Source organism: Microcebus murinus, chromosome 27 (assembly GCF_040939455.1).
Source record: "Microcebus murinus isolate Inina chromosome 27, M.murinus_Inina_mat1.0, whole genome shotgun sequence".
Classification (NCBI taxonomy): domain Eukaryota; kingdom Metazoa; phylum Chordata; class Mammalia; order Primates; family Cheirogaleidae; genus Microcebus; species Microcebus murinus.
Genome location: NC_134130.1, coordinates 6237045 through 6264223, shown reverse-complemented (window position 1 = coordinate 6264223; position 27179 = coordinate 6237045). Strand labels below are relative to the sequence as shown.

Genomic DNA, 27179 nt, shown 5'->3' with positions numbered 1-27179 from the left:
GCGTGGAGGGGCAGCTCTGAAGGGGGTGAAGGGCACCCGGAGTTTGGAATCCAGGTGGGGCCCGGTGGGGGGAGGAGGGTCAGGCCAGCTCAGGGCTGGGAGGGCTGCCGTGGTCAGGGAGGTCATGTGCAAGGTGCCTCGGTTTTCTCCTCCGCTAAATGGGTAACCAGCCCCAAGAACACTCCAGCTTCTTCTATGCTTCTTCCATCATTTGAAAGACACTGATTGAGCCTCTGCTGGGTGTTTGGGGCTCATTCTAGCTCTCTCTCTGTAAGGGGCCAGACGGAAGATATTTTAGGGCAGTTGCAACTGCTCAGCCCTGCCCTGGTTGTGTATTACACACAGTAATAATATGCAGATGAACCAATATGCAGATGAATGGGCGTGGCTACGTTCTCATAAAACCTTATTCATGGACACTGAAATTTGAGTTTCACAGAATTTTCATGACTCCCAGATTATTACTTTCTTTTGCTTTTTTTTTTAATAAAGTGGTTTTAAAAATGGAAAAGCCATTCTGAGCTCATGGACAGTCTGTCCGTACGAAAGACAGGAGCCGGGCCGGACTTGCCCCAGGGTGGTGGGTCAAATTTGCCAATCCCTGTTCTAGGTGAGCCAGGCAGGCCCGGTTCCTGCCCTCATGGAGCTCATGGTTAATTGGGGAAACTGAGTCTACAGACAGATGCCTGGAAAAATATATAATTTCAAGTTGGGCCTCAAGGGAAGACACTTGGTTTGGTCTGAGGCGTCAGGAAAGGTGTCCCCAAGGAGATGACATTTGAAGTGAGATGGAAAGAGGTGTACGGAGGTGAGTCAAGGAGACAGGAGAGGCAGAAGGGTTTTAGATGAGGCCCATCGTGGGATGGGAACGCAGTTATTTTTTTTACAAATCCTGGTGGCAGCTTGCATTTCACTTGCAAAAGAATAACTGTTCCAGCAGGCTAGGGCTCTTGAAACGGGTTGCAGTAGTGCCTGGTCTACATTAGGTGCTCTATCAATGCTTGTTCCCAGCCTGGAATACAGTAGGCACTGCATTAATGTCTGGTGCATACCTGGTTTACCCTAGGCACTCTGGTAATGCTTGTGTCCCGTATGGTATACAGTAGGTGCCGCACTAATGCCTGGCCTATGCTTGGCATATAGCAGGCATTGCATTGATGCCTGATCAGTGCCTGGTATATAGCAAGAGCTCCATTAGTGCTTTTGCCATATTTGATATACAGCAGGCACTGTATTAATACTCACTCCCCAGCTAGGTACAGTGGCTCACGCCTGTAATCCCAGCCCTTGTAAGGCAGGAGGATGGCTTGAGGCCAGGAGTTCAAGGCCCACCTGGGCAACAAAATGAGACCCTATTTTTACAAAAAGTAATTAAAAAATATTAGCCAGGCATGGTGGGGCACGCCTGTAGTCCCAGCTACTCGGGAGGCAGAGGCAGGAGGATGGCTTGAGCCCAGGAGTTTGAGGCTGCAGTGAGCTACGATGACACCACAGCACTCCAGCCTGGACGACAGAGACTCTGTGTCTAAAAACAAAACCCCCAAACCAAAAAACTTGTGCCGTGTAGGGTATATAGCAGATGCTGCATTAATGCCTGGTCCATGCCTGTATGTAGCAGCACTGCATTAATACTTGCCCTGTGTGGTATACAGCAGGCGCTGCATTAATGGTGGTGCACTGTCTGATATATAGCAGGCACTCCATTAATGCCTGGTCCATGTCTGGCATAGCTTAGGAGCTGCATTAATGCTTGTTTCGTGCGGGGTATATAGCAGGAGCTTGATTAATGCTTTCGCTGTGTCTGGTATACAGCGGGCGCTGCATTAATCACTGAAATACAGTAGGCGTCCCATTAACGCTAGTGAACATATGAGTGAAGGTTGTTTGCAGTCAAGCGGCGGCTCCCGGCGCATTAGGAGACTGTGAGGGTCGGCACGCGCCTCTCCCTCCCGGGCCTGCCCGAGTGGGGCCGAGCGGGACCGAGCGGGGCCGAGTGGGGCCGAGCCGAGCCCAGAGCAGCCGAGCCAGGCCGACCAAGTCCGCCACATTCCCACAATCCCGGGCGGCCCCGCCCGGCTCCCGGCTGCGCGTCCCCCTTCCCACGTCGGCGCAACCAAACCCGCGGGCGCCCCCGCCCCGCCCCGCCCCTCCCGCACGCGCCGAAGTCCCGCCCAGGCCACTAGTCCCGCCCCCATGGTGGGCGCGTGGGGCCGCCGGCCCCTCCCATTGGCCGCGCCGCCTGCCCGTCGCGGGCTGCGCTGCCAGCCAGGCTAGGTTGTCCCGCGGTGTCGCTCGGTCGCGGCGGCTGCGGTTGGCGGCGGCGGCGGCTGCGCGGGCTGAGGGCGGCGGGCAGGGCTCCGCGGCTGGCGCGGCGCGAGCGGGTACCGGCGGCTCGCGGGCGGCGGCGAGGCGGGGCGCGCCGGCCCGGGCGAGGGCCGAGGGCCGAGGGCCGAGGCGGGCGGCGGCCGAGGCGGTCCGGCCGGGCCGGGCCGGGGGGCGGCGGCGGGGGCGGCCGGCGGCGGCCGCGGCCGGGACGATGACTCTGGAGTCCATGATGGCGTGTTGCCTGAGCGACGAGGTGAAGGAATCCAAGCGCATCAACGCCGAGATCGAGAAGCAGCTGCGGCGGGACAAGCGCGACGCGCGGCGCGAGCTCAAGCTGCTGCTGCTCGGTGAGTGCGGCCGCCGGGCCTGGCGCGCGTCCCTCCGGGCCCGGGTCCTGCGGGGTGCTGCGGGGTCAGCCCTGTCTGTGCTGCGGAGTCCTGCGGGGTCAGCCCTGTTTGTGCTGCGGGGTCTACTGCGGGGTCCGCCCTGTCCGTGTTGCCGGGTCCTGCGGGGTCTGCCTCTGCCTGTGCTGCAGGGTCTTGGGGGGTCCTGCGGGGTCAGCCCTGCCTGTGCTGCAGGGCCCTGGGGGTCCTGCGGGGTCGGTCCCACCTGTGCTGCGGGGTCCTGCGGGGTCCTGTGGGGTCAGTCCTGTTTGTGTTGCCGGGTCCTGCGGGGTCTGCCTCTGCCTGTGCTGCAGGGTCTTGGGGGGTCCTGCGGGGTCAGCCCTGCCTGTGCTGCAGGGCCCTGGGGGTCCTGCGGGGTCGGTCCCACCTGTGCTGCGGGGTCCTGTGGGGTCAGTCCTGTTTGTGTTGCCGGGTCTTGTGGGGTCCGCCTCTATCTGCTGGGGGGTCCATCCCACCGTGCTGCAGGGCCCTGCGGGGTCAGCCCTGCCTGTGCTGTCCATGTTGGGCCCAAGGGTCCCTCTGCGGTCAGTCTCTGTCTCTACTGCCCAGGTCAGGCCTCTGGGACCCTCCAGGGTCAGCCCCTGCCTGTGCTGTCCATGTCGGCCTCCAGGGTCAGCCCCGATTTCTGCTGTCTATTTTGGGTCCCCCAAGACACTTCAGGATCTGCCCTCTGTCCCTCCCCAAGAGACGGGCCTGCCCGCACAGGAGCAGGCTCTCTGATCTTACCCCACCAGGTGTTCCCCCTACTGTAGTGTCTCTGCTTGGTCAGACCTTTGCGCTGTAATCCACAGGACTCAGCCCTCACCTCCCCGGTCCCGCCCGGTGGAGTCTTGTTTCCTCCATGCAGAGCCAGTTCCCCTCCAAAGATTCGTCTGTCCCCCGCTGACCCCCCATTCCCTTCATGGCCATCCCTGCATCTCCCCTCCCTTTCCACTGGAGCACACCCGGTGGGAGAGACAGTCTTTCCTCCCCTGGCCTTTCTGTTTAGCTGGAGGCCCACGCGGGGTTGACGCCTGAGGGAGCCTTGAGTCCTCAGCCTGCCCGGGGCCACTTTCCTTAATATCGGGTCTATCCCCAGGTTCCGGCTCTTCCTGCCTGGCCCGAAGCAGGTTAACATGTGAGCCTCAGTCTTCCCAAGGCACACCTGTTGCAGGGAGCTGGTCTGCAGAGTGTTGTCACTCCAAATAAGGACCCTGCAGTCGTTTACAAAACAGAAGCCCTTGCCCTGCCCCTCCCCTCCCCAGCTCCTGGGCTGCTGGCCAGGTGGGAAATGAGGGGCTGTTCCAGAGGGGTGCACCTGGGGAGGAGCTGGTGTTGGTTGGCCCTTGGGAGGTGGCAGGTTGTGGCGGGCAGCGTGTTGCCTCTCTGCTTGTGACCCTCCTGCAGCCTGCCATGCCCTGGGTCAGAGAAGCCCCTGGGATGAAATGCCTTCCTGACTTTTATTTCCAAACTTGTGTTCTGATTTACCCAAAGGCTTGAAAACGGCCCATCTTTCCAGGAAAGGCAAGTGGGCAGAGTGGTGACCTCAAAGTTCGGCGGAAACTTGGCGGTGGGGCCCAGGTGGTGGTACTTTGGAGGACAGGGTGGCCCTGGATGGCTTTTGCAGCGGGTGGTAGACTTTATTTTGTAGTGGTGTTATAAGGATATTACCAGATGGCCTTGCCCTGTGGCTCTGTGACCTCTAGACCCCCTGCCACCTTTCCTGAGGAACCCAGGCTTCCCTGCCTGCACTTTGGACTTGAGAGTGACATGGGTTTCAAGGACACAGGGATGGGCTCCTGCACCTGCAGCCATGGCTTGGAGCAGGTCTGAAAGTGACATGGCCCATCTGGGAAGCCTTTGTCTGGTGCCCACCTGTGGCCAGGTGGTGTTGGCCGCAGCAGTACTTGTGTCTGCAGTCCCACCCCTCCCCCACGGTGTGACCCTAGAAGTCAACCCCCCCCCCGCCCCCCACCTGTAAAATGGGGGTCATGCACCTGTCTCGGGAAGTTGTGACGTTCAAGCATGGCGGGTCAGGGCCAAGGCCTAAGCCTATAACGCCTGAGGAGAGCAGGCTTAAACGCAGCGCAGAGGACCAGGGACCTGCCCTGGGTTGGGAGGGCTTCACAGAGGAGGCGCTGTGTCCTGAACCCTGAGGTGTTCAGCCAGGGGACCCTGTGGGATTGCCATGCAGCAGACCCTCAGAAAACCTCCCATCTGAGCAACCTGGTATCCCAGGTGGAGGAGCCCTTGCTGGGAGTCCAGGGCTGGGGTCCCAGGGTGCAGGGGAGGGGACCTCTGCCCAGCTGCCACCTGCTTGTAGGACTCATTCCGTTTGCCCAGTGAGCCAGCCCGAGCATGCGACTGTCCAAGTTTTGCGGGGAGCAGATTGAGGGTGGGACCAAGATGCTGGCCGGGGAGCCGCGGCTGGGCTGCAGCAGGTGGTTAAGGTGCCTGCCGCGGATGGGGTATTTGGGTACCTCTGAGTGGAGGCCACCATGTCTGTCCCCTGTGCAGCGGGGCCAGGCGAGCTGGGGTTCGCTTTTCTCCGGAGTTCCTTCCTCCCCTGCCCCTTAGCAGTGGGGGCTCCAACCCTCCAGCTCGCCACGGCTCCCGTGCAGAGTCGTGAAGGTGGGGCCTGCTGTCACCCCGCTGGGCATCTGGGGCATCATGGCAGGGTCTCGTTTCTGTGGGCGTTTCTGGCATCTTTCCTCCAGTCTGGGGAACCAGGTGGGACACGTTGTGGGAAAATGTCTTGTCCGCTCGGTCATGTCTGTGCTGTCTCCCTCGGGCTGCACGTGCAGACCTGTGAGGTTGGTCAGCCTGGCGGGGACTTTAGGTGCCTCCTTCGAGGGGTGCGGGGAGTGGCCGCAAAGAAGTCCCAGAGCTGCCCTCGGTCCCCTGGCTCCGTGCTACCTCCGTGGCTCTGTGTGGAAGTTTGCTTTTATCCTCTGGGTTGGGGCAGCCTGGGCTCTGCAGGGTGCTGAGCAGCGTCCCTGCCTCCACCCACCGCGTGCAGGGAGAACACGCCCCCCCAGTGTGACAACCACAAATGTCCCCAGATATCACCCAGCGTCCCCTGCAGGCACATTGCCACCTGCGAAAATCCTTGCTCTGTGGCCACATGCGATGCAGCAGGCTCACAGCAGAGCTGGTGGGCAGGCCGTGGAATTATTTTGCCAGAAATTTTCTTGAGTGCTCATAGAGTGAATATTTTTGTTTGGACGGTCAGGGCCGTGCGTGTGAGAATTCAGCGCTCAGTGTACGTGTGCCCACGTGTTCAGTTTCAGTCGCTGTTACTCCAGGCTTGTCCTTATTGGCATTTCTGTCGATGGTAGTGACAGCTGTCGATAGGACTGGGAGTGATGAGCATGTCCCGTGTGTTTAGCGCACATGCTGTTCCAGCCTCCGAGCAGGGCATGTTGCTGCCACCTTCCTGGGGTCCTCCCTGGGCGTTGAGAGCTCTCCCTGGGAGGACCCCGTGGGGCGACTGGCCCAGCTAGGAGCTCTCGGAGCCGGTTCCCGGCAGGCCGCCGGCCCCCCGCCTTCCTGGTGCTGCCCATGGCTGCGACGGCTCTGTCTGGGCAGGAGTCCCCCGGGGAGGCCCCTCGGCGCTCTGCACGCGGGTGTGGGACCGGGAAGTGGAGGGCTCCGTGGGAACGCCCGCTGCCAGAGCCCGGGCTTGCTAGCAGGCCGAGCCGGAGTGGCTCTGGGCTTTCTAAATAAAGCAGGCTGGTTGGTTCCGGAGGCTTCCTGTCCGGCCTGCGCCAGCCCCACAGGGCAGTGACAGGCTGGGATCCGGCGTGGGGTGTGGTGGCCCCACGGGAAGGGCTGGGCGTGCCTCCCAGCGCCGGCCGGCGCGGAGTGTGGCCTCTGGCGCCTGGCAGGGTGGCTGTGCCGAGTCCCAGAAGACTGTGGGAGCAGAAAGCGTCCTTGGATGGCCTCGTCCAACCTTGATTCCCTGGGCTGGAGTCCGTGCTGGGGAGACGCAGAGGCTCAGCCCGGGACGTGTTGTTACGTTTCCACTTTATTAATTGTCATTAATGCATTTCGCCGAGGGGCCTGCTTTCTCAGGGCGCAGACATCCGTTGGCAGGCGTGCAGCATTGCTCTGGGGCCTCAGTTTCCTTGTCTGCCCAGGAGGGTGCAGGGATACACCTCCCCTGCGCCGCGCCGCCTGCAGGGCCCAGCACCTGAACTGATTCCCGGGAAAAAGGCAGTTTGTGCCGTGACAGTGGAGTCAGGTGCAGTTGGGTTTCCCTTCTCGCCACCGCCGGGCCGTCCTGGGGCCGCGTCTCCACGGGCTCTGAAGTCCTTGGGGACTTGTCCTCCCCGAGCCTCCTGCCGGCCCTGCTGGCGCTGTGGTGAGGGGCAGGGCTTCCCCGCCAACATGTAACCACAACAGGTTTCACTTTCTGATTTTTGAGGTGGAGCCCTTCTTCTTCTGGGATGAGGACACTCAGTGGGATGTCCCAGCCCCGGGCCAAGACAGACCTTGGTGAAGTGGGAGGTGGCTTTGGGGCCTGCTTGTCGCTTCCCTGCAGGGCAGTTGTTTCCCAGCTGTGAATCGAGGACAGTGGGCCTGGGTGGCCTGCTGGCCAGGGTGACCGAGGGCGTGGGCGTGGTTGGGCAGGGCGCACACGAGAGTTTGTCGCTCGGCAGACACCGGGCTGCTCACAGACTGGGGGTGTTTATGCAGCCGCCTCCAAATGCGTGTGGCTTTTGCCCCAGCCCTGCCTTTGCCCTGGGAGCCTCCCGCCAGTCACTGGGTCTGTCCTGCGTCCCGCACCTGGCGGCTTGCTGGGCTGTCTGGAACTGGCCGCCTGGATGCAGACCTGGGCTGGTCACCTGGGCCTGGCCACGCCCCCCCATGGTGTCTCCTGCAACCCCCACTGTCCCCTGCCCCTGGGCCAGAAGACTCCTGTGACTGGCTTCTCTGATGCTGGTGGCCTCTGGTCCAGCTCCCCACATGGCCACCAGGTGCCCAAGCGCAGCAGACGGAGTGTCCCCAGGGCCTGGGATCATTGTGGTGTCGGGGCCAGGCGTGTGGGCCGGGGAGACAGGTTCAGAGCCCACCGCTGCCACTTGTAGCTGCCAGACTTCAGGTCTGTGCTTCAGTGTCCTCGGGGCAGCGGGGTCGAGAACCCAGCCGTGGTCCACGTCCAGCCTCATGTGGCACCCGGTGCTTCTTGAGAACCCGCTCCCTGCAGAGTCCCTCCCTGGGGGCTGGGGTCGCTTGCTGGGTGCCTTGGGTAGGTTTCCCGGGCTCTGTGCCCTGGATGTTTGGGGAGGGGCGTCCTGGGCACTGCAGGTGCTGAGCAGCTTCCCTGCCTCCCCCACCCATGCCAGGAGCTCCCCCAGTGTGACGACCACAGATGTCCTCAGACATCGCCTGGTGTTCCCTGGAGACAGAGCTGCCCCAGTTGAGGACTGCTGACCCGTGTCTCTCATGAGCCCCCTACCTGTCTAGTGACTACCGGTCAGCTTTGTGTCCTCTGTCCCCTGCCCCACTGCATGTGGCACCTAGCCCTGCAGGTCTCAGAGGTGCTTGTTGAGTGACTATCATTGGCTACTTGAAGTAAGGCCACCCAGGACAGTGAGGGGAGTGACCTCGCCAGCAAACACTAGGGCTCGCTGCTCAGGGGGCTCTGTTTCTGTGGGCAGATGGGGCCCCGGGGATGGTGGCTTGCTCCTTCCAGGTCCCTCCTGCAACCCAGATTGCTCGTGCCGGCCAGCGTGGGCGTGGGGCACGTGCTCTGGAGTGAGACTGTGCAGGTTTTTGCGTCTCTCTAAGCCTCAGTTTCCTCATCTGTCAAATGGGAGTGATCCCCTCCCCCACGGCGCGAGCAGAGGAAGCTGCTTTGTCCCCGCCGCTCTTCCTGTGGGCTCCCTCGTGTGCCTCCTCGAACGGCTTCCGGAACAACCCTGGGGGGTGCCCCCTCTGTGGCGTCTACATAGGGACCCCGGGCTCAGAAGGCGCCGGGCTGGCAGGTGCCAGAGGCAGGTGTCTGCAGGAGACTCCAGGGCTGGTGCCCCGCGTGCCGCCTGCTTCCCACCTGCGGTTTCCCTTCTGTCATGTGCAAATGGCTGTGACTTTTTAGGACTTGGCAAGGGTCACGGGGGGTGTGACGGAGGTGAAAGCACTTTGTCGCTGCTAATGGTGTCCACACTGGCAGGCGGTGGACCTCTTGGCCCCTGATGGGACTTCCCCGTCCTGTGGGGTCTCCGGAAGACTGTTCTGGCTGTTCTGTCCCTTTCCTAACCCCTGGGCCTGGCGTGGCCCCGTGCCGTGGAGCTGGGTGAACACCGTGGGGTGCATGGCCTTGTGCGACCAGCCCTTCCTCCCTCTGCACTGCTCAGCTCCGGCCTGGGTCCCGTTGGGCGGCAGAGCCAGCCTTGTGGGTGACAGTCATTGAGCTGGCAGGCAGGCCCTTCGCTGTCCCTCAGGTGGACGCCCACACGCGCATGGCTGGGTTAGACGGTGGTGTCTGCCCAGCTCTCTGGGGCTCGCTTCAGAGAGGGCTGTGGCAAGACCCCAGCGTGTGGGGACAAAGGCTTGAAAAACATGAATGACGCCAACCTGATCCGGTGGGGACAGCCACTCCCACCTTGGGTCAGTCTGTATAGAGACCTCAGATCTGACGAGGCAGCCTGGCCCGGTGGCTGCTGAGAGGGGTTAGTCTCTGTACCTTCCAGGCACCCAGGGCGGTAGGCCCTGCCCCGCAGCGACTTTGCCACCAGCTTGGAGATAAGATTATGGTGCTAAGTCCAGAGGCCGTCTTATCTCTGTCCCTGGCTGTCACAGCCCTCACCAGCAGTGAGTCCCAGGGCTCTTTCTTGTGCCTCAGCAGTTGGGGCGCCCACGGGTGCACTTGGCGGCTGGCGCCGGCTGAGAAGCGCGTGTCCCCGCTGCCTGCGTGGGGAGCAGGGCACGCGGGCGTCCCGGGCTGGCGGAACAGCCTGTGATGCCTGGAGCCCCAAGTCTGTTCAGGCGCAGCAGTTAGCCACTGTGTGACTCATGAGGCTGCTTGACCTTTCTGTGCCTCGGTTTCCCTACCAGTCAAGCAGGCGCTGTGCTATTTACCTCCCGGGGCTGGTGTGAGCCTCACCCTCTGTCTGCAGCCACAGGAGGTTCGCCTCCCTCCCCTCCCCTGCCTGCCTCGGGTCTCGCGCCTGTTGGCACAGAGCGGGGTCCGCGTGGTGTCTCCAGGCTGTGCTTCCAGGAGCTGAGAGCACGTGCACACCTGCGTGCGTGCCGCCTGCCGCCAGCCGCCTTCTCACTGTTGCCGAGGAGCGGTAGCAGAGTCCCATGGGTGGGGCGAGCGGCTCTGGCCGTGCTCCCGGCGTGTGCTCCCACCTCGGCCTCCCCTCGGGCCTAGGCAGTCCCTGACCCACATCTCAGTCTCGGGCACCGCGGCCAGGGCGCGGCCTGGAGCCCTGAGCTTCTGGGTCCCGACTCACGTTCTGGTCTCAGGTCTTGTCCCTACTCTGCCTCCAAGGCCATCAGCACCTCGTGTCTCTGAACGGTGTCAGACAAGCCCCGCTCGTCCCTGCTCCAGGCCTTGTCCCTTTCCTTCCCTTTTCCTGTCCCACATTTCAGGGACATTTGCCAGGAGCTGGGCACAGACGGATTCCTCCCAGGTGGCCTTCCTAGATCTCGGCCACTGGTTGAGACGGGGCCAGTGGTTTTCTCATTCTCAGTGGGGCTTCCGTTTCCCTTCCCTGGGAGTTAGCCCGTCTGCAGGAGCAGCGATCAGACTCGCCCTACAGGCGCCAGCCCACCCGTCCCGTGTCCCCTGGACCTGCCAGGCCCTGCAGTGAGCACAGTGGTCTTGGGGGGTCAGGCACCTTGCTTGTGGTTGTGCAGAGACCTCCCTGAGACCTGGGCTGCCCAGGGGTAGCAGCCGTGGGCCCTGTTCTCAGAGGAGCTGGGTCTGGTGACAGAGGCAGGCGGGCCTGGCGGACACAGGGGACGCAGGGCTCAAGAGGGAGCCGGCATCCGGTCCGCTCAGAAAATGTTTTTGCGGTGTCTTCTGTGTGCCGAGCCTGGCCAGGGCCTAGGGCCGTGGCGTGTGGGGCAGTCAGGGTCTTGCACTCATGTGGCAGCGCGTAGACGTGTGGGGAGCGCCACACCCCGCAGCGGAGACGGCAAGGTGTTGTCTTGGAGAAGAGACCGCACCGTGTGAGTGCTGGGCGCTTCCTGACACCGGGCATCTGCGCTCTGCGGCCGAGTCCCCACGGCTGGGGCGGGGTGGCTGGGGCGGGGAGGCCGGTGGGGGCAGTTTCTATTTAACGTGGAGCCGAGCGTGCACGCGACCATGGCTCCCCAAGGGCTGAGCTTATCACGCCCCAGCCAGCAGCTGCGGGAGGCAGGACACCGCGGAGTGGACTACGTGTCTCCGCTGGACCCGGAGCTGGGCACAGTTCCCGGTTCCCGGGGAGGCTCTGCGCGGTCTTCCCACCTGCACGGGTGCGTGCGGCCACCACCACGGGCGAGGCAGGGAGGCTGCTCCGTGCCCAGCCTGTCCCTGACCCTGTCACCGCCAGTCTGCCCTCTATTTCCAAACGTCGTCAGCGTGGGCGGCTGGGACAGAAGTGCAGCGGTGGCTCGTGAGCAGCGCCGGAGGCCGCAAGTCCCGACCAGGGCTGCGGCTCCGCGTCGGTGAGGGTCGCTTTCTGGTTCCTCCACAGCGCGGCTCTCAGCTGCTCCCGTGGGACAGGGGCAGGGAGCCTTTCGAGAGGGGTCTGGCCTGACCGTAGCATCTCCCCAGAGACCCCCGTCCTGAGGCCACTGCCGTGGGGGCAGGGTTTCAGCGTGAGAAACCCTCATGGGGGACAGCAGTCATTCGGGAGTGCTCATGGCGGAGCCCCCAGGCACGGAGCCCTTTGGTGTACCCGGTCAGGACGGTCCCAGCTGATAGGTCGTGGCGATGCACAAGTCAGCGCCCCCGCCTGCACTGCCGGGCAGGTTCCGTGGTGACGCCGTGGCCGTGTGTGTGGCTGTCCGGCTGTGGGACGGCCTCTGGCTGCCTCTGCCTTTGTCTGGTGTGACGGTGCTGCTGCGCCCTCCCTGTGCAGGTGTGGGTGACGAGGGTGTTTGAGGACTCGTGGGTCCAGGGCGGCCTGGGCCCTGGGGTGTGCTGGGCAGGGGTGTGGGCACGATGTCGTGGACAGTCCCGAGTGAGGCCACATCGCGGGTGTCTTGCGAGTTGCTGTGAGGGCTGGCAGCTGGTGAGGATTTGGGAGGTGAGGTGTCTTTTAGGGACAGCGTGGCTGTGGCCGGGCCAGGCGGAGACACGGAGGCCAGAGGCAGCAGTGAGGCCTCCGCTGACCAGGACCCGGGCCATCAGGCCCCAGGATGGGACACGAGGTCCTGGGCAGGACCCAGGCACCCGGAGACCTTAGCTGTGGTGTGTGGGGACTGCTGCTGTCCCAGCCCTATGGTGCCATGTGGCAAGATGTGGCAGCAGCTGAGCTGGCTCCCAGAGACGGGGCGACTTGCAAGGAAGGCTGGGCCAACAACGCATCTGAGAAAACACACCTGGGTCCCGTTGCTGGGCTCGGGTGCCACCCAGAGCCTCGGGGTGGCTGGAAGCCCAGGGCCAGCTGGGCTTGGCTGTCCTTCCAGTGGCCAAGGGTTCCTGCTGGCCTCCTGCCTCCCACTACAGCCTCTCTTGGCCTTGGGTCGTGCTCCTTGCTTAGTCACCCAGGGTACACGGGACACGCTGGCTTCCACACAGCTGGGGTGGTGCACGTGTTGACTTGCAGCTGCATGGCTGTGCGTGGCTGGTTGTGTTCCCGTGTGCATGTGTGTGCGCGCATGTCCACACGTGCCTGCATATATGCATGTGTGTGCAAAATGCAGATGCATGTGAACGTATGTCTGTGCCAAGTGTGCACATGTATGCATGGGTGTGCACATGTGCATGCATGTGTGCGCATGAGCGCGTGGGGGCCTTGCTGAGTCAGGGCTGTGGTTTTCATTTTTCCCTTCATTGAAAAAAGCCCAAACAGCAGGACCAGGCCAGCTCCGTTCTTGTCTGGGCAGTGATCTGTGGCTTTTAGATTCCTTTATGGCCGTCTCCATCCTCCCAGCGTCCTGTGAGGCTGCTAGCCTGGCTTTTATGTTTTATGACTTAGGCGTTTGCAGCCAGCCCAAGGGACCTCGTGCTCTGGTGCACAGTTACCAAGGGGGCACCCTCTGGCCCCAGCAGGGCCCATCCCTGCTTCCTGCCGACCTGCAGGCCCCGCGCCTGTGTGCTGTGTCCGGGTGGGACGGCCTCCCGCGCAGACCAGCCGCCTCTTAATAGCATTTTGTTCAAGGTGATGCCTTCCCCAGGGGTGATTCTGCCACTGCAGGGGACACTGGGCAACATCTAGGGACATTTATTGTCGTCACAACGGGATGCTTGTGGCATGGATTGGGTGGAGGGAGGGACACTGCTGAGCGCCTTGTGGGCCCAGGGTTCCCGATCCCGCCCCACTGTCAGTGGCGCTGAGGACCCCTGGTCTGGAGTCGAGACTCCTCCGTGCTGCGTGGCTCCGCAGAGCGCGGTGAGGGAAGAGGGGACGGGGGTCACTCGGGAGAAGGTGCACCACAGGTGCACCACTCGCCTGCCCTGGCATCGGGTGGGCTTGGCCTCTCGCAGATTTTGTGGGCGAGATGAGTTGAGGAGGACGGTGCGGGTGGGGGCTGGTTACTACCCGAGGACAGCATGGAAGTCATGTTGTGTTGATTCCATGAAGGCTTTGAGGTGGGTGAAGAAAGCACTAGGAGAGGTTGCTGCTGCCAGGGCTCCCAATGTGTGATGTGTGTGGTGTTCAGTGACACAGGCGTCCCCTGAGGGCACGCAGGGCTCAGCTACGGAGCTTCATCAAGTGCCTCCTGAAGGCAGGGTGCGCGTGGCTGCCATGGGGCACGCAGGACGGGTCTCCAGGCTGCCGGGGCCCCGCGCCAGGCATCTGTGGCAGGCAGCAAGGGGGGTTCCAGAGAGTGCAGGAAGGAGGGCTTGTGCTGGGGCTGGGGGGCTCGCTGGAGCGGAGGCCGTGCGGGGAACTGAGCTGGACTCGGGCACGTGGGTGCCTTCATGTGGCTGTGGTTGGGACGGTGTCCCACCCTGAGGGCGAGGCTCAGGCAGATCAGAAGCAGAACGCAGTGGCGGGAGCCTGGAGACGTGGTCTGGGGGCGCGGGGGCCTTGGGGCTTTAGTTCGCAGACGGCAGGGGCCTGACAGGTGGGGAGTTGAGGCAGCTCTTCTTAGAGGTCAGATGTTATCTATTGCTGTATAGTGAGGTCACCCCAGAACTTAGGAACTTAAGATAACAGGCCCTTATTATTTTGTGTAGTTTTTGAGGGTCAGGAGTCTGGGACGACTTTGCTGAGTGGTCCTGGATTTGGGTGTCAGAGGTTGTAGTGAAAGCAGGGTGCCATGGCACACACCTGTACTCCCAGATATTTGGGAGGCTGGGGTAGGAAGATCGTGAAGCCCAGGAGTTGGAGGCTACAGTGAGCTATGATGACAAGTCTGCACTCTAGTCTGGGCAGCAGAGCAAGACTGTCTCAAAAAAATTAAAAATAAAAAAGAAACTAAAAAAAAAAAAAAAAAAGAACTATGAGTGCTGCTTCATCTGAAGGTTTGGTTGGGGCTGGAGGAGCCGCTTCCCACCTGGGTGCTCCTGTGACCGGAGGTGGGAGCCTCAGTCCCTTTCCACACAGGTCTTTCCACGCAGCTGCTCAAGCTTCCTCCCATCATGGCTGCCAGCTGGCTCAGTGCAAGGGATCCCAGAGAGCCAGGAGGAAGCTGTGGTGCCATTATGACCTAATGTGTTTCCCCGAAAATTAGACAAGGTCTTATATTTATTTTCCTCAAGAAGACACCCCCTACGGCTTATTTTCAGGGGATGTATTATTTTATTTTATTTTATTTCATTATTTTATTTATTTTATTTTATTTATTTATTTATTTATTTTTTTGAGATAGTGTCTTGCTTTGTTGCCCAGGCTAGAGTGAGTGCCGTGGCATCAGCCTAGCTCACAGCAACCTCAAACTCCTGGGCTCAAGCAATCCTGCTGCCTCAGCCTCCCGAGTAGCTGGGACTACAGGCATGCGCCACCATGCCTGGCTAATTTTTTCTATATATATTAGTTGGCCAATTAATTTCTCTCTATTTATAATAGAGACGGGGTCTCGCTCTTGCTCAGGCTGGTTTTGAACTCCTGACCTCGAGCAATCTGCCCGCCTCAGCCTCCCAGAGTGCTTAGGATTACAGGTGTGAGCCACCGCGCCCGGCCAATGTGTTATTTTTTTTAAGTACGGTGCAACAATCTACATTTATTCAAATATACTTAAGTCGTCTTCTTTTGGAACATCATCATAACTCTCCAAACCCCAAATTCCATCCTGAATTTCTTGTGACTCTATTTCCTTTAGAACCATTGGCCCCAATCTCTCATGTCGAGCAATAGAGCTCTCATGGGGCAGATGAGAAGGGCTGCTCGTCATCTTTACCCCTCTGTGACGAAATGCACGGGTTGTGCAGATACGCTGCGCAGCCACGCACATCACTAGGTCTTATTTTTGGGGTAGGGCTTATATCACGCAAATACTTAGAAATCCTGCTAGGGCTTATTTTATGGGTAGGTCTTATTTTTGGGGTAACATGGTTGTCTTGGAGGTGACACAGTGTCACTGCCATCATATTCTAGTCCTTGGAAGCAGGTCACTCAGTTCAGCCCGGGCTCAAGGGGAGAGGATGAGGAAGGGAAGAGCGTCAGAGACTTAAGTACACGTTGGGAGACCACCACGTGGCGTCCGAGCATGTGGCTAAAGGAAGGGGTGCGGACGGGCTCGCTGCTGGCAGGTGACTGGGCGGTGGGGGGAAGCAGGATGGGTCTGGAGTGAGGTCCCCGGGTCACCCAGAATGTGTGGGGGGCTCGTGTAGGGCCGGGGTGAGGGGACAGCTGGCTGTGTGGGCCCCTTTTCTGGTGGTTTCTCCAACCTGACTTGCTCACCCTTCTGTTCTTCTGAGGCAGCAAGAGCCTCCGTCTCTGAGGGGGTAGTGGCATTAGCAAGGTGACAACAGACACAAGGAAAGCCCCTTGAGGTGGCCGTGTCACCCTCAGGCTTGTGTAGGAAGAAACGGAGACGCAGGTGGTTCAGGGCCGTACTCGGGGCCACCGCGGTGTGTGCGGTGGTCCTGGGTGACCCCAGGCCACAGCGGCAGGGTAGAGAGGGAGAGCGCGTGGCGCCAGTGGCGGGGCTGGCGTGGATGCGGGCCACAGCGCAGGGCTCGGGAGCGGGAGGGTGGGGACCTGGCACGTTCGTGCTGGGAGGGCGCATCTCAGCGCCCACTGCCTCCTCAGGCCCCGGCCCTCCTGGGCGTTAGTGGCAAAGTGGGGTGGCATTGGGCGGGGCTGCACGTTCCAGGCAGTGGCACCACGTGGGCTCGGATGTAAATGCCAAACTCTCGGGCCCCAGGAAACTTCTCGTGGGGACCAACGGGGCTCGGGTCAGAAGGGCCCACCCGCACGGCCGGGGTCCGGGCTGGAGGGCGGGTACGGGACAGGGATGGCAGCAGGCCCCTGGGCGGCGTGGCAGCGCTCGGGCCCTGGGGAGGGTTCCGAGGCTCCCGGCCGCGCCCTCACTGCCCCCCCCCCCCCCCCCCCGTCCGCCAGGCACAGGCGAGAGCGGCAAGAGCACGTTCATCAAGCAGATGCGCATCATCCACGGCGCCGGCTACTCGGAGGAGGACAAGCGGGGCTTCACCAAGCTGGTCTACCAGAACATCTTCACCGCCATGCAGGCCATGATCCGCGCCATGGAGACGCTGAAGATCCTGTACAAGTACGAGCAGAACAAGGTGAGCCGCGCCCGCCGTGGGCCTGCAGGTAGCCACCGCCTCCTCCCCGGTGCCAGGCAGGTCTGTGCTGGGCCCTGTGAGCGGGGTCCCGCGGCCTCCCTTTCCTAGTGTGGGAGACCCCGTTTGGCAGCGGGGGACACTGAGGCCACCCTCGGGAGTGAGCTCCTGTGTCCCCCCGCACCCCGCCAGGCGCTGCGTACCCCGCGCCGGCCCTCACAGTGACCGCGGGTTGGTGCTTCCCCTTCTGCGTTTCTCACGACACCTCACCGAGGTATCCTTCATTCCACGCAGTTCACCCTTTTAAAGTGCGTGATTCAGCGGGTTTCAATATACTCGCGGTTGTGCAGCCATCACCACTAATTCTAGAACATTCCATTATCCCAAAAAGAAGCCCTGTTCCCATCAGCAGTCACTCACCATTTCCTCCCCAGCCCTTGACAACCACGTTCCGTCTCTGTGGCTCTGCCTGTTTTGGACGTTTCACATTTCACACTGTGTGTCCTTCGGTGTCTGGCGTCTCTCACTGAGCACAGTGTCCTCAAGGTCCCTCCACACCGTGGCCTGTGTCAGAGCCCCGTTCTGTTCATGGCTGAGTGACACTCCCCGTGTGGAAGGTCCAGGTTGTGCGTGTCCACTCTCCTGCTGGTGGACGCTGGGATGATGCCACTCTTCAGCTGCCAGGGCCAGAGCTGCTGTGACTGTCGCGCACACATGTCCATGTGGACATGTGTCCGTCTCCCTCGGGTGCGCCTGGGAGTGGGGTTGCTGGGCTCTGCCCTTCTGAGATGTGCCGGCCATGCCCCGTCAGCACCCGTGGGTGGCCTCCCTCGGTCCTTGCGGCCAAGGGACTGTGCCCTTAGCTTTAGGAGATCTGTTTTCAGGGGCTTATAACTCTCAACCTCGGAGATTCGGCCTGGAACTCTGTATCCAAATATGGTTCAAATTAATCCATTTCCTTCAGGGCTCGAGGTCAGCCAGCCGGATTCTGACGTGTCTCTGTTTTGGGGCCCTCCGCCCTCGCCCCAGCCTGATCCTCAGCCCCACCAGCCTGGCGTTGAGCTGGCGGCCCGGGCGTGTGGCCGTGTGGCCTCCTGCCCGCTGGGCCCCGGCTTGCTGCCCGCCCTGCTCTCCCGCTGCCACCTCTCTGGGAGCCCGGGTTCCTGTTTGGCCCCGGTGTCATCAGCGTCTGGAACTGGGGCCTGCAAACCTCAGTGAAGTTTCGCTGGCACGTGCCCACTCGTTGGCACGTTGTCTGTGGTAGTGCTGAAAGGGCACAGCTGTGTGGCTGAGACAGTCCCTGTGGCCCGAAAGGCTCATCTGGGAGTATCCACTCCGTGGGATTTTCTGGGAATGGCATCTTGTGCCCAAGTCCCCCAGGTGCCTGTCCCTGCCCAGACTGCAGGCCAGGGGCGTCAGGGCAAGAGCAGTGCTCAGGAGGGGTGCTTGAGCGCTCTGCGGCCTGGGAGGCCAGGAGACGCAGGCCGGGACTCGCTTGTCCCCTCCCCGATCCCCAGCCAAGCTGCAGCCAGCGGCGTCAGCCCGAGTGCCTTGAGGACGGGACTCGGTGTGGCAGAGGAGGAGCCACCGTCTCCCCGGTGTCTGCCCCAGGTGTGCGTGTGCACGTGTGTGTGCCTGTCTGCCGGGTTGTCCTTCTTCCTTTGTGACGGCAGACGGTGGCTGGGCCTCAGTGTCCCGGCCTCATCTGCAAACCTGGGCTCTGATGTCCCCGCTGCCCAGGGCGGTGTGAGGTCCGGCCCCCTCGCCCGTGGGGCATCATGTGTGCCGGGCACTGCTGGCTCGGGGCCACTCACGTCCTGGGTGCCGAGTGCAGCGCCTGCCCTTAACGGCACTTAATACGTAATGGTCGGACAGAAGAGCGAAGCTGTCCTGGGCAGGAAACAAGCCCTGGGGTCACATGGTCTGGCCACTGGTTGTGGCGGGGCCCCCAGGTGGCAGTGCTGCGGCGCGGAGTCTGCTGCCCGCCTCCCGCTGTCTGTGCCCGCGGCAGGTGCAGCCCACGCCTGGCGCTGCCACCCTCTGTTCTGCTGTCAGGGCTGGGGCCGTGGTCCCCTCTGCTGGGTCATCCTTCCTTCCGTCTCTGAGAAGCACGCTTGTTCATGCCGGTGGCGGTTGCCAATCCCTTGGTCCCCAAATTCGGGAAGTAGAATGAGAAGCTGCCCTCATGGAGCTGCTTCGCTGGCAGATTATGCTTTGGGGACTTGTCTGGAGGAACTGTCCCTAGCATTCGGCCTTGGCCTTTCTGACACGCGTTCACTGCGAGCGGGAGCCGGGGACTCCAACCGCACGGTCGGCACGTGCCCGCTCGGGCGAGACCTGGCCGCGGGCCTGGGTGTGGGGGGCAGCCCCGCCTGGCCAGCCCCGGCGAGCTCGCGGCCTCTTCCTCCCACCCTCGCAGGCCAATGCGCTCCTGATCCGGGAGGTGGACGTGGAGAAGGTGACGACGTTTGAGCACCAGTATGTCAACGCCATCAAGACCCTGTGGAACGACCCCGGCATCCAGGAGTGCTACGACCGGCGGCGGGAGTACCAGCTCTCGGACTCCGCCAAGTAGTGAGTACCGCCGGGGCGCGGGCGGCCCCGCTGCCCTCCCGCCTGTGGAGGAGGCCCCGGCCGTCTCGGGACGGAGCAGGTGCCCGTGACGGGGCGTTCCAGCCTCTATGCACCTGCCCTGCCGCCCCTCCCTGTCCTGCGCTCCAGCCACCCCCGCTGTTGGAAGCCAGCCTGTGGCTGGCGGGTGGCCAGACCCATGGTCCTCTAGGATGAGGGGCAGACACACCCCAGCCTGTCTCAGTCCTGCCCGCTGCGTGTCCCCCAGGGCCACGTCCCCACCACTGAGCGGGGTCCTCTTGACATCCTGGCCTGGGATAAGGGGTGACCATGTGCTTTAGTGGGTGACTGGGGCCGCGACTACATGCTGAGGTCCCAGTGGCAAGGCTGCGCACTGCTCTCCCTGCTTGGTCTGATGGGAGGGACAGGGCCAGCCTGCCCCTCCTGCCCCTCCTCCCTCTGTCCTCCTCTGGAGCTTGTGGCAGACCCAGAGGGGCCCAAAGAGACGCGATGGCTGAGTGTCCTGTGGGATCCTGGATGGGCCCCGGGGCAGGATAGGGCCTAAGGAAGCCCAAATGAAGTGTGGGCCTCGGTTAACACGCTGTGTAGATGCTGCTTCATTACTGCGCACGTACAACGACCTTGTGAGATGTGAGCAGCGGGAAACCGGCGCCTGTGGGGACTTCCTGTATTTGTAACTTTCTTTTTTTTTTTGAGACAGAGTCTCACTTTGTTGCCCAGGCTAGAGTGAGTGCCGTGGCGTCAGCCTAGCTCACAGCAACCTCAAACTCCTGGGCTCGAGTGATCCTCCTGCCTCAGCCTCCCGAGTAGCTGGGACTACAGGCATGCGCCACCATGCCCGGCTAATTTTTTTCTCTATATATTAGTTGGCCAATTAATTTCTTTCTATTTATAGTAGAGACGGGGTCTTGCTCTTGCTCAGGTTGGTTTCAAACTCCTGACCTCAAGCAATCCACCCGCCTTGGCCTCCCAGAGAGCTAGGATTACAGGCATGAGCCACCGTGCCCGGCCTCTGTATTTGTAACTTTCTGTAAATCTAAAACTACTCTTGGCCAGGCTTGGGGCTCACGCCTGTAGTCCCAGCACCCTGGGAGGCCGAGGCGGGAGGATTGCTCGAGGTCAGGAGTTCGAAACCAGCCTGAGCAAGAGTGAGACCCCGTCTCTATTATAAATAGAAAGAAATTAATTGACCAACTAATATATATAGAAAAAATTAGCCGGGCATGGTGGCCCATGCCTGTAGTCCCAGCTACTCAGAGGCTGAGGCAGGAGGATCACTTGAGCCCCAGGAGTGTGAGGTTGCCGTGAGCTAGGCTGATGCCACGGCACTCACTCTAACCTGGGCAACAAAGCGAGACTCTGTCTCAAAAATAAAGGAGTTGGAGGCTGCAGTGAGCTGTGATGACATCACTGTACTCCAGCCTGGGCAACAGAGTGAGACCCTGTCTCAGAGAAGAAAAGAAAAAAAATTCTAAAATAGTATTCAATAAGTTTATATAAAAGAAAGTCACCCCTCCGATCCAGCCAGGCCTGTCTGTGGAACCCCCGGGCTGGGGACCGTCCGTCTTTGGGCAGCTCTAGCACAAGGTCTCAGAAACCAGCTGGAACCCACAGCCCGGCAGCTTTTCTTGTTCTGGGTCGGCTCTGTTCCCCTAGACCCTGGAACGAACCCGCTCCCTCCAGCCCGGGACAGAGGTTGGCGGCCCCCACCCGACCCCGGCCCAGTCTTGCTCTGAGCACCCCGGCTGCTCCAGACCCCCCCCCCCCCAGCCTGGGTCCCTGACAGCGTGCCCGCTGTGTCGCAGCTACCTGACGGACGTGGACCGCATCGCCACCTCGGGCTACCTGCCCAGCCAGCAGGACGTGCTGCGCGTGCGCGTGCCCACCACGGGCATCATCGAGTACCCTTTCGACCTGGAGAACATCATCTTCAGGTGCGTGCCCGCCCCTGGCACCCGGGGCCGGCGGGGGTGGTGGCAGAAGGCTCACTGGTCTTCAGGGGGCTGTGGCCCGGGGTGGGAGATAAGACTCGTAAGTGACTGGCAGCCGGGCACGTGCGGGGAAGGAGCAGTGGGGACTTGGGAGCCTGGCCCTCGGCCCCCGCGGGGAGCCGTCCCTGAGCTCAGAGCCCTGCCCGCGTGGGCTCTGCCCCAGCTGCGGGGTCCGCGGCCGCAGGGTCATGGCCTGTGCACAGCTGCTGAGTGCCAGGCCACGTGCACGCGTGGCCGACGGCACTTAGTGTCTCAGTTCCGTAGGTCGGGGGTGCGCAGGGCCGGGTCCTGTTCAGACAGTGAGGGAGGGTCTGGCCCAGGCCTCTCCGAGCTTCTGGTGGCGGCTGGAAGGAACGTCTTTGGTGTCCCTTGGCTTGTGGAAGCATCGCCCGACCTCTGCCTCCGTCTTCACGGGTGTTCTTCCGTGTGCCTGTGTGTTGTGTCCAAACAAGGACACCAGCGTGTCGGATTTGGGGCCCACTCCACTCCAGCTCACGGCTCAGCGTGCCCCTCAAACCACCTCAGCCTGGGCCTTCTGCGTCCTCAGTCAGGAATATCCCGTCCCCTCCCTGAGCCAGGCTGGTGTGTCACCTCCTTCCCAAGGTCTTTCCGGGCCCCTCTGTGCTGGTTGCAGAGCTATGCCATGGGCCCCATGCCACTACCACCATCGTCTGTCCCCCTGAGCCAGGCGAGGGCGGGCAGGGCCACAGGACCGAGCTCGTGGCCCAGGGCTGCAACCAGAGGCATCAAACGGTGGCACGATCGCTTGGGTGCAGGAGAGGAGGAGCCTGGTCCCTCTGGTGGAGATGAGGCCCAGGGGGCCTGGGTCTCAGCCCTGTGCTGGCTGTGGCGTGCTGGGGACGCCTTGTGGTCCGGGAAGGCTGTGTCCCCTGCGTGGCTGCAGCTGTGGTGTGGCCCCGGCATCCAGGCATCGGCCTTGGCTGGTCACTGCCCTGTCCCTTAGAGTCACCGGCACATTGTCATCCACCTGTGCTTGCTGGACTCTGCTCTGCAAATCCCAGCCGGGCGGGTCGCGCCACGCACATGGCCCGGGCAGCCCTGCTGCTCTGTGCGTGGGGCCCCGTGGGCTTCTGTCCTGGGCCGGGGCCCTAGGGGCGGCCTCCCTTTCTACCCTTGCGTTCTTCCAAGAAGAACACAGCGTCTTCCCTCATCGTAGAAAACTTAGGAGATTCACAGGTAGAGAGAAGGGAATCTCCCACTGTGACCCTGTCGTCCCCACGCACCACCTCTGAGCCTGTAACCTGTCACTCGCCCTGCTTTTTTGCACTTGAGATCATTGCTTTTCGGTGCTTCTCCTGCGGGACAGGAAATGCTGCGGCCTTTTCTTCCCGCCGAGCGTGTGGCTGGGCTGGCTCGCTACAGCCGCTGTTCCGTCCCGGCCCCGCCCTGCGGGTCCTGCCATTCATCTGGGGCTCTGAACGGAGCGACCCTGCAGTGTCCGGTTTTCCCTCTTGTTGGCGGTGCTGCGGCGGACATCTGTGCCCGTACCCCACGGAGGGAGAGGTCTTCTGCCCTGGGGGACTTCCAGGCTCAGGACGGGGGGCCCAGGTGGCCTCCCAGGTCCTTGCTTCTCGTCACCACCTAGAATCCACAAGGATTCTGTCCCTTACACAGCTGCCACTGACGCCCACTCCCCGGGGCCCGTGGTCTCAGGATTCCCTGGCAGGGGCTGGAGAGGCCGGGAGACCGAGCCCGCCGCTCACGGAGGGAATCCCTGCCTGGCCCTCATGGATCGGGGCCCTCCTGCCCCTCACTGGCGTCCAGCCGTGGCTGGCGGGAAGGGCTTGGCGGTGCAGTCGGGGCTGTGGGCTGGCCGCCATGGCCGATCCTCAGTGGCGTCTGTGCTTTCAGGATGGTGGATGTTGGAGGGCAGAGGTCGGAGCGGAGGAAATGGATCCACTGCTTTGAGAACGTGACGTCCATCATGTTTCTCGTAGCCCTCAGCGAGTACGACCAAGTCCTCGTGGAGTCGGACAACGAGGTGGGCTCTGCCCCCAAGCAGGGTGAACTTGGGGAGCCCGCCCTTCCTCTGCAGGGTCCTGCCCCTGTGCCAGGGATGTGCTGAGGCTGGGCTGGGCCAAGGGCCTCCCCACCCAATAGGCCCCAGTGGAGAGGTGCAGGGGTGGAGGGTGGAGTGTGTAGGGGTGGAAGGTGCAGGTGGAGTGTGCAGGGGTGGAGGATGCAGGGGCAGAGGGTGTAGGTAGAAGGTGCAGGTGGAGGGTGGAAGGTGCAGGTGGGGGATACAGGGGTGGAGGGTACAGGTGGAGGGTGCAGGGGCAGAGGGTACAGGTGGAGGGTGCAGGGGTGGAGGGTGCGCGTAGAGGGCTGAGGGTGCAGGGGTGCAGTGTCTGCGCTGGGGACGCCCTGCGAGGCTGCCGTCCGCCTGTCCGCAGAACCGCATGGAGGAGAGCAAGGCGCTGTTCCGGACCATCATCACCTACCCCTGGTTCCAGAACTCCTCTGTCATCCTCTTCCTCAACAAGAAGGACCTACTGGAGGACAAGATCCTCCACTCGCACCTGGTGGACTACTTCCCCGAGTTCGACGGTGCGGGGCGCTCCACGCGGGGTCGGGGGCTCCCACGGGAGGGCACCCTGCCTCGCCCTGTCCGCGCCGGGCACCTGGAACCAGAGCTCGGGCTTGTTCTCCTGTGGCCCCCACGCCGCACGGAGCCGTGCCAGGGCAGGGCCAAGCCGTGGGGTCTCCACACGCGGGAACCCCTCTGCGTCTGGGGACCTGGCCAGGGGCGGGTGTCACCTGGCCCTTACCCGTGTGGGTGTGTTAGCAGTGTCACCACTGAGCGCTGCTTCTGTGTCCACGTCAGCCCAGGGCCCAGCGCTCCTCTGAGCTGATCCTTGGAGTCGCAGTGTCACCTTTCGGGGTGCCGCTGCTGGGAGCCTGTGTCCAGGCGCGGTAGAGGGGCAGGCGGGTGGCGAGTGGGGAGCAGCACCGTGCTGGGCCCGTAGTTATGGGGGCGGCTGTGGGGACGGGGAAGGAGGCGGCAGCCCCAGCAACAGGCTGGTCCTGGCGGCACCGTGGGGCGGGCGAGGCTGGGGGCCGGGTGGAGGCCAGGCGGGGCTGTGGTCCAGCGGCCACGCAGGAGACCGCAGCTCACCGGGGCAGGGTGTCCTCGTGGCCAGTGGCCCGTGTTGAGCGGTGTGCCCGCGGCAGGGGCCCCAGTAGGCGCGGGCCGGCCGGGTGGCCGCAGCCTCGCTCAGCACAGCCCTCCCGCCCCCAGGGCCCCAGCGGGACGCGCAGGCCGCGCGCGAGTTCATCCTGAAGATGTTCGTGGACCTGAACCCCGACAGCGACAAGATCATCTACTCCCACTTCACCTGCGCCACCGACACGGAGAACATCCGCTTCGTGTTCGCGGCCGTGAAGGACACCATCCTGCAGCTGAACTTGAAGGAGTACAACCTGGTGTGACCGGCGGCTCTGCCCGCGCCCCGCGCCGCCCGGCCGGGCTCTGCCCGCGGGAGGTGCTTTCTGGGTTTCCTTGTTGTTTTTTTTTCATATTTTTAACAACTGGTTTTTATTTCACAGCATCAGGGGACGTTCGTCTTTCTTTCTACACACCTCGCGCACCTTCGCACCTTTCCTCAGCGGCAGAGGCACCTTTTTCTGGCCATGACTCGTGGCTCGCTTTTTTCTAAAAAAAAGAAAAATGAAAAAAAACAGAAACGGATGAAACACGCGTGCCCCGAGCCCCCGCGACTCCAGACCTCGCCTGGCCCCTGCCCCGAGGCCCCGCGCGGCGCCGGGGTGCGCTTTCCGTCCCCCTTCTTTTCTCGTTAGTCGAGAGAGGCGCGGGGGCGTGGGGACTGACTTCCTGTCCTCGTTTTAAGTTATTGCCGTGCCGCACCCCACGACCGCTGTCGCTCACGGACTCCAAGAAGAGCGGGTGGGACTCCCGGTCGCCCACCCTGGGAAGTGCCTAACCTTTTTTTTTTTTTTTTTTGAGGAAACAGAGCATGGCTCCACGGTCGAGCTGTCACGGGGCCAGGAGGGGTCCCCGTGCCGCAGCCGTGGGGGCTGGGGTCCTCCGGGCTGCCTTTCCAGGGCCAGAGTCCGGCCCGCCAGGGCTGTCCCGGGGCTCCCGAGTGCCACGCGGCCACCTCCCAGGCTGGAGAGGCCATGGGAGCCCGTGTGGCCGGCGACACGGTGAGGGCGCTGGGGGACCGTCCCTGTGGTCCAGGAGAAAGGCCACTGGGGGCATGCTGTTTGTTCGGTTTTGTGTCGTAGCCAGTTTGGAAACAGTGAGGGTGGGGTGGGGACTTTTACAGAATATTCTCAGGTCTGTCCCCGAGAGGCAGGGAGAGGAGCGGACGCCGGCGGTCCGTGCGTGGCCTCAAACCAAGCACTTGCTCCGCTCCCGAGCCGCGTCCCCGGGGCGGGCAGCCAGCACTCGCACTTTGGCCAGCGCACGTGGGCGGCGGCGGCTCGCGCCAGCCCCAGGTGGCTTCCAGGCTGGCTGGCACGGCCGGCGCGCTCCGAGCCGCGCTCCCCGGGTCTCCCGAGCGGCTGGAGGTGGGGACGGGGCTGCTGGGGCGGGAGGTGCTTTCTCATCTGTTGTGGACTGAATACTACAGTGTTTCCGTTTTGTTCTGCTGGTTTGGGGTTTTTGCACAATCGCACCGAGAACAGATCGCCAGCGATGCCTTTGCCCAGCTGCGACATGGGGACCCTGTGCGGCGGCTGCTGCTTTGGGCCGTTGACTTTCGAAACAATTCGAAAGCGGGCAGAGCCCAGCCCCTCCGCTGCGGGGGTGGTTGGGGTGGGGACAGTGGGTGTGGGGCAGCGCATTCCTGGCGGGCGCCCTGCCGGGGCAGAGGGCACCACGGGGACCCCAGCTCCCTCACGCCAGCTTCCCCGTCCCTCCCCGGAGCCTCCTTTTCGTGCCACGTGCGTCCGTGCCGTGACCCCGCAGCGGGCTGGGGCGGGCGGCCGTGCCGGGGTGGCCACCGCGTCCATTGCTGGCAGTGGACCCGCCCCAGGAGCTTGGGGTCCTCGTGGGGCGGCGTCTCTGAGGGGCCGGATCACAGAGGGACCTGGACTCGGCCCGAGGGTGGCCGCGGTCAGTGTTGGCCCTCCCGCAGAGGGCGCGTGCCAAGCTCGCCAGAGCCAGAGTGCCCGGCCCAGTGCAGAGGGCAGTGCCATGGCCTGGGGCGGCCCGCCCCGGGAGAGTGCCGATAGTCATTCTTGTGCCCGTGCCACCCTTGCCCACGGCCCAGTGGCCAGGGCCGGGGGCAGCCGCGCCGTGCGGGTGTCCGCTCCTCGGTAACCCTCCCCTCTGTAAGCGCTTTCTCGGGGTGCCGACAGCCCGGGCGGCGGCAGTCCCAGCCACAGCGAGGCCTGCACCCCGGGCTCCCCCAGAGAGGCGTCCTAGTGCCAGTGTCCCTGGAGGGGGTGACAGCCCGTGGGGCCAGCCTGGTGGGCGTGACCCAGTGATACTTGTATATTACACAGTCCTGATTTCAGACAATTTAAACCTTAACCTATTTAAAAGAGAATATTCTATAAAAAGCTGTTTTTAGACCTTTGTCATTTGAAATGCATGTGTCGTGCTGGGGCGGGAGGGCGTGCGGGGCGTGCGGACCAGCTCCGCGCCGGCCTCCCGGGTGCGGGCCGACCCGCCATCCAGAGATGCCTGACGGAATCGCCTTTTCATATCTCTCTCCTGAAATGAATTCTGTTTTAAATTGGAATAAATTTTGTTCCTAAACGCTGCAGCCCCTTCCGGTTTGTTTCCTGCTGCCGGCAGCAGGGGTGGGTGGGGTGGGAGCCCTGGGGGCCTGAGAGCATCGCCTGCCACCAACCCCCTTCGCCTCCCCCGTGTCTGCCAGGGCGCCCCCAGCACGCTGGCACCATGCCCTGGAGACCTGCTCGGCCATCCTACTTGGGCCCGACTGCAGGGTCATTTGGCTCACAGCTGGCCAGAACGTCGCCTGAGACGTGTGTCCTTGCTGGGGCAGGGCCCAGGTGGGCGATGGTGGCCGTGGCTGCCAGGCT

The 27179-nt window shown here is 62.6% G+C and overlaps 1 protein-coding gene and 1 pseudogene across 1 annotated transcript; both read left to right on the top strand.

Annotated features, from left to right (window-relative positions):
* The first annotated feature begins 2486 nt into the window (after nt 1-2486).
* GNA11 (G protein subunit alpha 11) lies at nt 2487-24715 on the top strand. The gene is made up of 7 exons (XM_012769346.3): nt 2487-2672; nt 16382-16566; nt 18983-19137; nt 20961-21089; nt 23019-23148; nt 23561-23714; nt 24406-24715. Exons 1-7 carry the CDS (start codon nt 2537-2539, stop codon nt 24594-24596), a joined length of 1080 nt encoding a protein of 359 aa, XP_012624800.1. The 5' UTR covers nt 2487-2536; the 3' UTR covers nt 24597-24715.
* Nucleotides 24716-24854: 139 nt separating this feature from the next.
* Nucleotides 24855-26892, top strand: LOC142864875 (uncharacterized; annotated as a pseudogene).
* The last annotated feature ends 287 nt before the right edge of the window (nt 26893-27179 follow it).

Bases quoted from the DNA above. Each gene is read 5' to 3' on its own strand.
- GNA11 (XM_012769346.3), top strand. From the start codon at position 2,537: ATGACTCTGGAGTCCATGATGGCGTGTTGCCTGAGCGACGAGGTGAAG. The intron at 16,567-18,982 runs GTGAGCCGCGCC...CCACCCTCGCAG, and splicing joins ACAAGTACGAGCAGAACAAG to GCCAATGCGCTCCTGATCCG. The intron at 19,138-20,960 runs GTGAGTACCGCC...GCTGTGTCGCAG, and splicing joins CTCTCGGACTCCGCCAAGTA to CTACCTGACGGACGTGGACC.